The sequence below is a fragment of the Poromitra crassiceps genome (genome assembly GCF_964638095.1).
Source record: "Poromitra crassiceps genome assembly, chromosome: 4".
In the NCBI taxonomy this organism is placed as follows: domain Eukaryota; kingdom Metazoa; phylum Chordata; class Actinopteri; order Beryciformes; family Melamphaidae; genus Poromitra; species Poromitra crassiceps.
In genome coordinates, this window is record NC_139626.1 from 17,519,240 (window position 1) to 17,531,619 (window position 12,380).

The following is a 12,380-nucleotide window of genomic DNA, read 5'->3' on the forward strand; positions in this document are numbered from 1 at the left end:
AAAGACAATAATCTGTCCGCTGCTTTCAAGTCTCCTGTGTTGCTCTGTCTCGTGACGCTCTTTGTCTTGTGTCGCTCTCTGTCTCCTGTCACTCTCTCTCTTGCGTCGCTCTTTGTCTCCTGTCACTCTCTCTCTTGTGTCGCTCTTTGTCTTGTGTCGCTCTCTGTCTCCTGTCACTCTCTCTCTTGTGTCGCTCTCTGTCTCATGTCACTCTGTCTCGTGTCGCTCTGTCGCGCATATAGCTCTCTGTCTCGTATCGCTCTCTGTCTCGCATCGCTCTCTGTCTCGCATCGCTCTCTGTCTCGTATCGCTCTCTGTCTCGTGTCACTCTCTGTCGCGCATATCGCTCTCTGTCTCGCATCGCTCTCTGTCTCGCATCGCTCTCTGTCTCGTGTCGCTCTCTGTCTCGTATCGCTCTCTGTCTCGCATCGCTCTCTGTCTCGTATCGCTCTCTGTCTCGCATCGCTCTCTGTCTCGTATCGCTCTCTGTCTCGCATCGCTCTCTGTCTCGTATCGCTCTCTGTCTCGTATCGCTCTCTGTCTCGCATCGCTCTCTGTCTCGTATCGCTCTCTGTCTCGCATCGCTCTCTGTCTCGTATCGCTCTCTGTCTCGCATCGCTCTCTCTCTCGTATCGCTCTCTGTCTCGCATCGCTCTCTGTCTCGTGTCGCTCTCTGTCTCGTGTCACTCTCTCTCTCGTATCGCTCTCTGTCTCGTGTCACTCTCTCTCTCGTATCGCTCTCTGTCTCGTGTCGCTCTCTGTCTCGTGTCACTCTCTCTCTCGTGTCGCTCTCTGTCTCGTGTCACTCTCTCTCTCGTATCGCTCTCTGTCTCGTGTCACTCTCTCTCTCGTATCGCTCTCTGTCTCGTGTCGCTCTCTGTCTCGTGTCACTCTCTCTCTCGTGTCGCTCTCTGTCTCGTGTCACTCTCTCTCTCGTATCGCTCTCTGTCTCGTGTCGCTCTCTGTCTCGTGTCACTCTCTCTCTTGTGTCGCTCTCTGTCTCCTGTCACTCTCTCTCTTGCGTCGCTCTTTGTCTCCTGTCACTCTCTCTCTTGTGTCGCTCTTTGTCTTGTGTCGCTCTGTCTCCTGTCACTCTCTCTCTTGTGTCGCTCTCTGTCTTGTGTCGCTCTCTGTCTCATGTCACTCTGTCTCGTGTCGCTCTGTCGCGCATATCGCTCTCTGTCTCGTATCGCTCTCTGTCTCGCATCGCTCTCTGTCTCGTATCGCTCTCTGTCTCGCATCGCTCTCTGTCGCGCATATCGCTCTGTCTCGTATCGCTCTCTGTCTCGTGTCACTCTCTCTCTCGTGTCGCTCTGTCTCGTATCGCTCTCTGTCTCGCATCGCTCTCTGTCTCGCATCGCTCTCTGTCTCGTGTCGCTCTCTGTCTCGCATCGCTCTCTGTCTCGCATCGCTCTCTGTCTCGCATCGCTCTCTGTCTCGCATCGCTTTCTGTCTCGCATCGCTCTCTGTCTCGTATCGCTCTCTGTCTCGTGTCGCTCTCTGTCGCGCATATCGCTCTCTGTCTCGCATCGCTCTCTGTCTTGGGTCGCTCTCTGTCTCGTGTCACTCTCTGTCTCGTGTCACTCTCTGTCTCGTATCGCTCTCTGTCTCGTGTCGCTCTCTGTCTCGTGTCACTCTCTCTCTCGTATCGCTCTCTGTCTCGCATCGCTCTGTCTCCTGTCACTCTCTATCTCGTGTCGCTCTCTGTCTCGTGTCACTCTCTGTCTCCTGTCACTCTCTCTCTCGCATCGCTCTCTGTCTCGCATCGCTCTCTGTCTCGCATCGCTCTCTGTCTCGCATCGCTCTCTGTCTCGCATCGCTCTCTGTCTCGTATCGCTCTCTGTCTCGCATCGCTCTCTGTCTCGCATCGCTCTCTGTCTCGCATCGCTCTCTGTCTCGTATCGCTCTCTGTCTCGCATCGCTCTCTGTCTCGCGTCGCTCTCTGTCTCGTGTCGCTCTCTGTCTCGTGTCACTCTCTCTCGTATCGCTCTCTGTCTCGTGTCGCTCTCTGTCTCGTGTCACTCTCTCTCTCGTATCGCTCTCTGTCTCGTGTCGCTCTCTGTCTCGTGTCACTCTCTCTCTCGTGTCGCTCTCTGTCTCCTGTCACTCTCTCTCTTGCGTCGCTCTTTGTCTCCTGTACGGCAACCATTTTAGGGCATCCTCGTCAGTCAGAGTATAGGCTATCGTTCCTCAGTCTAAAGCGTTGTCAGTTGTCATGTCTCCTATAGTAAACCGTCGAGTGTGCTCTGAAACACCTTCAGTCCTCACACGAAAACGCTGTCATTCCTCCTGCCTCACTAAAAACGTTGTCGATCCTCCTGCAGACTAGTTGTCAGACATCACTCAAACTAGCTGTCAGGCATCACTCCTCACGTCTCACACAAAAACGTTGTCGATCCTCCTGCAGACTAGTTGTCAGACATCACTCAAACTAGCTGTCAGGCATCACGCCTCACACAAAAACGTTGTCGATCGTCCTGCAGACTAGTTGTCAGACATCACTCAAGCTAGCTGTCAGGCATCACTCCTCACGTCTCACACAAAAACGTTGTCGATCCTCCTGCAGACTAGTTGTCAGACATCACTCAAACTAGCTGTCAGGCATCACGCCTCACGTCTCACACAAAAACGTTGTCGATCGTCCTGCAGACTAGTTGTCAAGCATCACTCAAACTAGGTGTCAGGCATCACATGAAAACGCTGTCATTCGTTGTTTTTGGTTGTTCTTCCGTGTGGGGAAAGAATGCCTGTGAAGTTAGCAACAATTCTTTACAACTTCACTTCCGGTTGAATGCTTTCTGCCTTTCAAAATAAAAGCATGTGTTTTTTTGATATTTACAATAGATTAAAGTAGTAATCTATGAGACCCAATAGAATTAACATAGTAACACTAAGAGGAACATCTAGTTTAATTGACAATAGACTATATATATATTTATATATATATATTTATATTTCTTGAAATTCTTTCAACACAAAGACCGGAAGGCTAAATTTGGACACATGTAAATTAAACATAAAAAGTTAAATGGCTTTAAGGTAGATTCCTAGGATACTTCTTTATTGAATGGGAAAGCTTATTTAATTATTTAATGGTAAACTGTTGTTCCATCAGGCATAAGATATCCAAACAATGTAGGGTGTGTGCAGAAAACATTTGACTTCTCCAATAGCCTTGGTTATGGCCTCTTGGAAGACATCCAAAGAATAGCAAGTAGAGGTGATACACATTAACTCATTGAGTGCCAGCCACTTTTGGAGAACGGATGCTCCCAGTGCCAGAGTTTTCAGAGCGTTTTCAGTGATTTCTCGAGGCCCACAGAATATTGTGTGATATTACTATGTAAACACCGAACACGCACAAGAACGAGCTGGCTCTATTGTATCATCAGCAAAAAAAAGTTTATTGATACCATTTTCCGTTCTTTAGTTATGAGCCGGAGAAGATAGGTTGTTTTCAGCGTTTTCAGGCTTTTCAAATTATTAGCTGAGATAATCCGCCTTTTGTGAAATGCAGCATTTCAAGCACATTCACTGACTCTGAAGATAATATTTTCTGATGTAGTGACGTAGTTGTTGTGTGATGCCCTGCGTGCACCACCCCCCTCCCCCCCTCCCCCCGTAAACTCCTCCCCACACTGCACACAGCCTCACGCAACCATTATATTTTCGGAGTGCTGCGTTTGTGTGCTGCTGTCGGCTCTCAGCGCCACAGCAGGGAAGAGCCAACCCGGATTGCTGAATGGTTTGGCGTCAGGGGCTGCTTTCCTGGCTGCTAATCGGGTGGAGAAACTATACAGACAGACAGACAGACAGACAGGGACAGAGGGGCTCAGTTGTGAGCGCGGATTGACTCCTGTTCGGAGCCAATGTCAGCTCCCGCGACAGAGCAAATGGCTCTGGGAGCATGCATCGGTTTGTCTTTGATCCACGGCTTTTAGGCTGTTTCTCGGACCTGTCTCTAATCTGGACTGCACCGAGCAAGCACTGTCGCCACCTAATGAGTCCGTAAAATAGGTTATACACCTCCAATAGCTACTATAGTTGTACAGGAGCTGCGGAAGGCTTTGATCGACGTCCCACCGTCAAAAAACGCATTGGACGTCGAAGGACGTCCGTGGCACTCTACGTCACTATTTAATTGGACGTCGAAGGACGTCCATGGCATTCAATGAGTTAAGCAAAATGGAAGGTTTTGGTCTTGTGAAGTTATTTGCAAAATTTAGATACACAAGTCATGTGTATGAGTGATGACGTCAGCTGCAGTTAGGAAGAAACAGTTAAAACCCCCAGTTCCATCAAAACATTATTTTCTATCCAAATAAGTAAACAGTTTGATGGTGCAGTAATTTGAGTGCTCTCCTATTACAATTTATTTATTTAAAAAGACAATGTATCTTTTCCATTTTTATTTTCAATTCTTGTTTTTGTCAGAGGTTAAGACAGATAATTCACCAAAATTCAGTATAACAGTTGTCCTTTGTAGGTCAATAACAGGTGATTATAATCCATTGGCAGGTGATTACACTCAAATGACAAAAGCAGCCAATGAGCTGTGTATTGTGAAGCACCATATTGGTAGGAAATGCATGTGACATCATGGAATGCTATGAATAGGCTAGGCTACAGTTCAAGGCCCAAGTGTCCAGATTAAAGGTTCATTTTAATACAGTGAGTAATCATAACACAGTGGAATTTGACTTTGTCCAATATGCATATCAACTCTCCCATAACTTTTCGAATGACTGAGATAGTATATAGAGTATTTTAATCTGTTATGCGTCTAAAAGTAAAATGTGAGAACAAATGGCATAACATTCCACAACGTATTTTGTACAGTGACATTCCAACAAGACCATAAAAATAAATACTTTCCCCTGTGTTTCATGAACAGAGATTAAAGTAACCAAATAAGTCAAAATCTCAAAATACTTGATACTCATTTTCATCACGTGAAGGCTTTATGTAATTTCAAAACGTTAAAAGATGCAGAGTGGCTGGCTGTTATCAGGACCATCAGAGAGAGGCAGAGTAGCTGGCTGTTATCAGGACCATGAGAGAGGCGGAGTGACATATTTACTTGAAAGTGCAGTCCATTCATTTAGAAGTCTGTGCAGCAAAGATGTGTGTGATGTCCTTTCAACCGGAATCTCTCTGACCAATCAGTTGTCAAAAGTATAGATTCAACCCAGATCGTCATGTTTACTGCCCAGTGGGGGTGGGGGGGGAGGAAAGCGAGTAGACCCGGCCCGATACTGGCGTTGGAAATGAGCCTATACACCTTGGTGCTTGGCCTGCTAGCGCCCTATGTCAGCCAGCTGAATGTATATATCATTGGCCTCTGCAAATGTAGATGGTCTTGCAATATCCCTTTCTTCCATGGCAGTGGTGAGACTATCCAACAGTATTAGATATCCAGCCAGACACTCATCCACTGACAATGACAATTCAGCATTCTGAAGAATGGCCTCTGCTGCATGCCTAAATTCCACATTTGCCACCAAAGATGGTTCCTCGACCTCACATGCTTTCCCATTCAATAAAGAAGTATCCTAGGAATCTACCTTAAAGCCATTTAACTTTTTATGTTTAATTTACATGTGTCCAAATTTAGCCTTCCGGTCTTTGTGTTGAAAGAATTTCAAGAAATATATATATATATATATAAATATATATATAGTCTATTGTCAATTAAACTAGATGTTCCTCTTAGTGTTACTATGTTAATTCTATTGGGTCTCATAGATTACTACTTTAATCTATTGTAAATATAAAAAAAAACGCATGCTTTTATTTTGAAAGGCAAAAAGCATTCAACCGGAAGTGAAGTTGTAAAAAATTGTTGCTAACTTCACAGGCATTCTTTCCCCACACGGAAGAACAACCAAAAACAACGAATGACAGCGTTTTCATGTGATGCCTGACACCTAGTTTGAGTGATGCTTGACAACTAGTCTGCAGGACGATCGACAACGTTTTTGTGTGAGACGTGAGGCGTGATGCCTGACAGCTAGTTTGAGTGATGCTTGACAACTAGTCTGCAGGACGATCGACAACGTTTTTGTGTGAGACGTGAGGCGTGATGCCTGACAGCTAGTTTGAGTGATGTCTGACAACTAGTCTGCAGGACGATCGACAACGTTTTTGTGTGAGGCGTGATGCCTGACAGCTAGTTTGAGTGATGTCTGACAACTAGTCTGCAGGAGGATCGACAACGTTTTTGTGTGAGACGTGAGGAGTGATGCCTGACAGCTAGTTTGAGTGATGTCTGACAACTAGTCTGCAGGACGATCGACAACGTTTTTGTGTGAGGCGTGATGCCTGATAGCTAGTTTGAGTGATGTCTGACAACTAGTCTGCAGGAGGATCGACAACGTTTTTGTGTGAGACGTGAGGAGTGATGCCTGACAGCTAGTTTGAGTGATGTCTGACAGCTAGTCTGCAGGAGGATCGACAACGTTTTTAGTGAGGCAGGAGGAATGACAGCGTTTTTGTGTGAGGACTGAAGGTGTTTCAGAGCACACTCGACGGTTTACTATAGGAGACATGACAACTGACAACGCTTTAGACTGAGGAACGATAGCCTATACTCTGACTGACGAGGATGCCCTAAAATGGTTGCCGTACTCCTGTCACTTTCTCTCTTGTGTCGCTCTTTGTCTTGTGTCGCTCTCTGTCTCCTGTCACTCTCTCTCTTGTGTCGCTCTCTGTCTTGTGTCGCTCTCTGTCTCATGTCACTCTGTCTCGTGTCGCTCTGTCGCGCATATCGCTCTCTGTCTCGCATCGCTCTCTGTCTCGCATCGCTCTCTGTCTCGTGTCACTCTCTCTCTCGTATCGCTCTCTGTCTCGTGTCGCTCTCTGTCTCGTGTCGCTCTCTGTCTCGTGTCGTTCTCTGTCTCGTGTCGCTCTCTGTCTCGTGTCACTCTCTGTCTCGTGTCGCTCTCTGTCTCGTGTCGCTCTCTGTCTCGTGTCACTCTCTCTCTCGTGTCGCTCTCTGTCTCGTGTCACTCTCTCTCTCGTATCGCTCTCTGTCTCGTGTCGCTCTCTGTCTCGTGTCACTCTCTCGTGTCGCTCTCTGTCTCGTGTCGCTCTCTGTCTCGTGTCACTCTCTCGTGTCGCTCTCTCTCTCGTATCGCTCTCTGTCTCGTGTCGCTCTCTGTCTCGTGTCGCTCTCTGTCTCGTGTCACTCTCTCTCTCGTGTCGCTCTCTGTCTCGTGTCACTCTCTCTCTCGTATCGCTCTCTGTCTCGTGTCGCTCTCTGTCTCGTGTCACTCTCTCGTGTCGCTCTCTGTCTCGTGTCGCTCTCTGTCTCGTGTCACTCTCTCTCTCGTATCGCTCTCTGTCTCGTGTCGCTCTCTCTCTCGTATCACTCTCTGTCTCGTGTCGCTCTCTGTCTCGTGTCACTCTCTCTCTCGTATTGCTCTCTGTCTCGTGTCACTCTCTCTCTCGTGTCACTCTCTCTCTCGTATCGCTCTCTGTCTCGTGTCGCTCTCTGTCTCGTGTCGCTCTCTGTCTCGTGTCACTCTCTCTCTCGTATCGCTCTCTGTCTCGTGTCACTCTCTCTCTCGTGTCACTCTCTCTCTCGTATCGCTCTCTGTCTCGTGTCGCTCTCTGTCTCGTGTCACTCTCTGTCTCGTATCGCTCTCTGTCTCGTGTCGCTCTCTGTCTCGTGTCACTCTCTCTCTCGTATCGCTCTCTGTCTCGCATCGCTCTGTCTCCTGTCACTCTCTATCTCGTGTCGCTCTCTGTCTCGTGTCACTCTCTGTCTCCTGTCACTCTCTCTCTCGTGTCGCTCTCTATCTCGTGTCGCTCTCTGTCTCGCATCGCTCTGTCTCGTGTCACTCTCTCTCTCGTGTCGCTCTCTGTCTCCTGTCACTCTCTCTCTCGTGTCGCTCTCTGTCTCGTGTCACTCTCTCTCTCGTGTCGCTCTCTGTCTCCTGTCACTCTCTCTCTCGTATCGCTCTCTGTCTCCTGTCACTCTCTCTCGTGTCGCTCTCTGTCTCGTGTCACTCTCTCTCTCGTGTCGCTCTCTGTCTCCTGTCACTCTCTCTCGTGTCGCTCTCTGTCTCGTGTCACTCTCTCTCTCGTGTCGCTCTCTGTCTCCTGTCACTCTCTCTCTCGTGTCACTCTCTGTCTCCTGTCACTCTCTCTCTTGTGTCGCTCTCCGTCTCATGTCGCTCTCTGTCTCGTGTCGCTCTGTCTCTGTCTATCTGTGTCTGTCTGTCTGTGGCGAGATGGTGGTGTCTCTGTCTCGGTCTATGCAAGACCGTGTGTGTGTGTGTGTGTGTGTGTGTGTGTCTTACCCCTCGTATGCTATTGCAACCTTGTAAGAGACGGCTACTACTGCAGTCAGAAGCAGAGCAACTGGACTGGCACCACTGGAGAGAGAGGTAGAGGAGAGAGCTGGGTTAGCTATTGCATAGCCTACAACCCAACCAGACTGTGTTCAAGGCTATTATCGGTGAAGCACTTTGGGCTAATCTCAAAAGGGGAGAGAGACAGAGAAATAATTATGTAGAGAGAGAGATGAACTTAGGCCCAATCCCAATTCCTATCTTAACCCTCAATCTTAACCCTCAGTCTCAAAAATGCGCACTCCCGCGAAGTGCTAGTGCTGTCCCGATTCTCACTTTGTTAAGTTAAGCGTCGAGTTTGAGGGCTCTACGCCCCTCAGTTTTGAGATTTTCCACGACCACACTTGGCGGTGAGTGCGATCCCAGAATCCCTTGCGTGTCATCAGCTAGATCCATTCAGATGGAAGATGGCGGCGAAAGGAGGAAAAAAGTAGCCCTACAAAGTTAAGTATTTCCTTGTTAATAGAGATGTAAAAATTACGATAACCATTGTATTAGCTTAGTTTAATGTCATTTTATGGATTTCCGTTTTGGAATCCTAACAACAATTGTTGTTGCTAACGAGTGGGGGCTAGAATGACCGTGCTTTCCGACGTGAGGGCTGGCTTGACTGCAGTGTTTAACTGCAGTCAAGCCAGCCCTCACGTCGGAAAGCACGGTCATTCTAGCCCCCACTTGTTTTGTGGTGCGTTGCATTACACGTAGGCTGTATCTTGATCAAAACAACTCAACAACGACATTACCACCGAGAATTATGGCATTTCGTAACAACGTTAACAATGTTATAATATAATAATAAAAATATGGCTTGACCAGCACGGCTACTGACTATCAATAGTTAGCAACAACAAATGTGTTAGGCTCCAAAACGGAAATCCATAAAATGACATTTAAACTAAGATAATACAATGGTTATCGTAATTTCTACATCTATATTATCAAGGAAATATTTGTAAGGATGATTTGTAAGGATTTCGTCTCCTTTTGAATTGACAGACTGGACGGAGCTTTGGCATATTGCTGCCTCCCACAGTCTGAAGACGTATCTGCCTTTAAGGGCTGTCCCATTTTAAAGTCGCAAGATAGCCCTTAACACTTAGTTTTGAGGGCTACTAAGATTGAGGGTTGAGCTTGAGGGTTAAGATTGAGGGTCAAGAAAAGAATTGGGATTGGGCCTTAGTCTATATTTTTCCATCCTACTGTCAAGCCATTTTTTTATATTGGGCAATTCTTCCCTGCTGTCCCGGTTGTTGCTCCACCCCCTCTGCCGATCTGGGGAGAGTTGTAGACTAGAACATGCTTCCTCCGATACATGTGCAGTTGCCAGCTGCTTCTTTTCACCTGACACTGACAGCGAGGAGGCTCACACTATTCCCCCCAGTTCCCCTCGCCCCCGAACAGGCGCCCCGACCGACCGGAGGAGGCGCTAGTGCAGAGACCAGGACTCATACCCTTAACCTGGCTTCCCACGCATCCACAGACACTGCCAATTGTGCCTGTATGGACGCCCGACCAAGCCGGTGGTAACTCTGGGGCTCGAACCTGTGACCCTCGTGTTGGTAGGCAGGGAATCTACTGTACCACTGCACTACCTGGATGGCCTATCAAGCAAATTTGATCTTTTTTTTTATGTTTTAAAATATACAATATGAATGAGATGTGTTTTCATCAGCTGTGATGAAGCAAATAACCTGAATGTCCTGAACGCCAAAAACAAACAAACACCAATGACCAAAATGGAATTGATCATTGACGAAGTGCAATTGGTAATCTTGTAATGTTCCTACTTCTTACACATGGAAGCACCAGCATGCACGATGTGCAATGAAATCCAACCAACATTATTCCAAAAATGCATTTTTCACTTTTGGTTTTCTCGTTCAAGCGAGTGTAATTTTTTTTATTTTTATATTGATGACATTTTTATTTTGCAGTTTCCATTCAGATTTTTATAATTTGATGAATCTGAATTTGCAAAAAATACTTAAATGGAAACCCAACAAGATTTCCCGGTATCTGTTGTGCATATATTCGTGATGATCCTTAAGGTGCTGGTTTACCCTCCAGTACACCGTGTGGTAATCAGAAACAATGCGCACGCACGCACGCACGCACACACACCTACACACAAACACACACACACACACACACACACACACACCTACACACACACATACACACGCGCACACACACACACTACTCTGCCCTACATATTCCAGAGTACAGAGTGGCACAGTGACACACATCTTTGTCAATAACACATTTCCACCTGCAGGGGGAGGGTTGAATAACACCAATTACATGGACTACATTCCCAGCGAGTCTCAGCGTTACCTCACACAGACAGTATAATGCAGCGGGCACATTCAAGTGCTCAAAGCCTCCTCATGTGGAGGAGGTGAAAGCCTATAATCACAGCAGCACATTTAGCTGTTTTAGTATGAGCTCTCTACATGGTGTCAAATGACTGTGATTATCTACATTCTGTGAAATGACTGTGATTATCAGCAAGAAAGTGCAAAGACGTTTCACATAATTTGCTTCATCAGATTCTCTTTGGAAATCATTTTTGTCAAAAGTAGCTTATTATTGCCTATTAACTCATTGAGTGCCAGCCACTTTTGGAAAACGGATGCTCCCAGTGCCAGAGTTTCAGAGCGTTTTCAGTGATTTCTCGAGGCCCACAGAATATTGTGTGGTATTACTATGTAAACACCGAACACGCCCAAAGAACGATGAGACTCTCTTCTATCATCAGCAAAAAAAAGTTTATTGATATCATTTTCCGTTCTTTAGTTATGAGCCGGAGAAGATAGGTTGATTTCAGCAAAAAGAGACGTTATAAATTAGAAGCTGAGATAATTAGCCTTTTGTGAAATGAAGCATTTCAAGCACATGACTGACTCTGAAGCTAATATTTTCTGATGTAGTCACACCTCAAAAATAATTTCCTTCAATAAAACAGTGAAAACAAAGGAATTTTGTTTGGCAAAATAATATTTTTTAGCTGCAACCAGCAGCGCTGGCCCCTGCGTGCGCTGCTGGTTGCAGCTTCTTGCTGGTCTTTATTTACTGCTGGTGGGTATCAGATATTCTAGCTTGCGTTTGCCAATCCTGTCCTGCTGTCTGGGTCTGTCTGGGTCAGTGTTGTATGCTGCCCTGCGTGCCCCACCCCGCTCAACTGCAAACCCCACCTCCGTGGGAGTGTCTCTGGTGGCTCTCTGCTGCGTTTGCTCTGTACTGAAAAGTGCACTACATCCAGCTTTTTTACAGCGTTCCGGGTGTATTTGTCACCGGCTCCCATGCTTCCAGTTGAGAATAATAACAACTCCACAACTAATCATGCGGATGGGCTATCGCAGCGGACACGGAGGGGCTCAATTGTGGCAGCAGATTGGCTGCTGCAGGCACAGCTAACGTTATGCTTCATGCATATCGATGCATATGGATGCGATTTCCGTTTCCCCATGACTTCTTCTCTGTTTTTTCCTCGCCTTTCTGTAATCTGGAGAGCACTGTCGCCACCTAATGGGTCTGTAAAATAGCTTTTACACATTCAACATCCACCATACTTTCACAGGAGATGGATCAGGCTTTAATCCACGTCCCACCGTCAAAAAACGCAATTGACGACTTTAGTCGTCATTGGCACTGAACGTTACTATTTGAATTGACGACTATAGTCGTCATTGGCACTCAATGAGTTAATGCTTGGAATTTACTCAATATTATTTTTGGCGTAAAATACATTTTTTAAATTTCCACAAAGTACTGTGACAGTGTGGCAGACCACTGATCTCCACCTCAGATTCAGAAGCAATACTGTATATTCCAAATGCTCCAACAGGCAGACTGACACAGAGAAAGGAAAGGGGTAAAGTAAGGTTGACACGCGTCTATCCTGGCCAAGTTAACCAGTTAGTTAGTATCAGTTAGTTAGTATCCTGGACTAGTTAAGCAGGCAGTGGATGCAGAGGAGAGAATCAAAAGGGTCAATCCCTTTTAAGACCTTTTTTTTTTAAATCT

General features: G+C 46.6%; 1 protein-coding gene across 2 annotated transcripts in view; it reads right to left on the bottom strand.

The window, feature by feature from the left end:
- The window catches only part of pemt (phosphatidylethanolamine N-methyltransferase), an 85,939-nt gene that overhangs the window by 12,012 nt on the left and 61,547 nt on the right, over positions 1 to 12,380 (bottom strand). The window contains exon 6 of one of the 2 annotated variants that reach the window (XM_083634533.1): positions 8,304 to 8,378. The exons of the other annotated variant lie outside the window; for it this stretch is intronic. Within the exon in view, the coding sequence (XP_083490659.1) occupies positions 8,304 to 8,378 (75 nt within the window). The remainder of the gene's footprint in view (positions 1 to 8,303; positions 8,379 to 12,380) is intronic. 2 annotated transcript variants of the gene reach the window in all.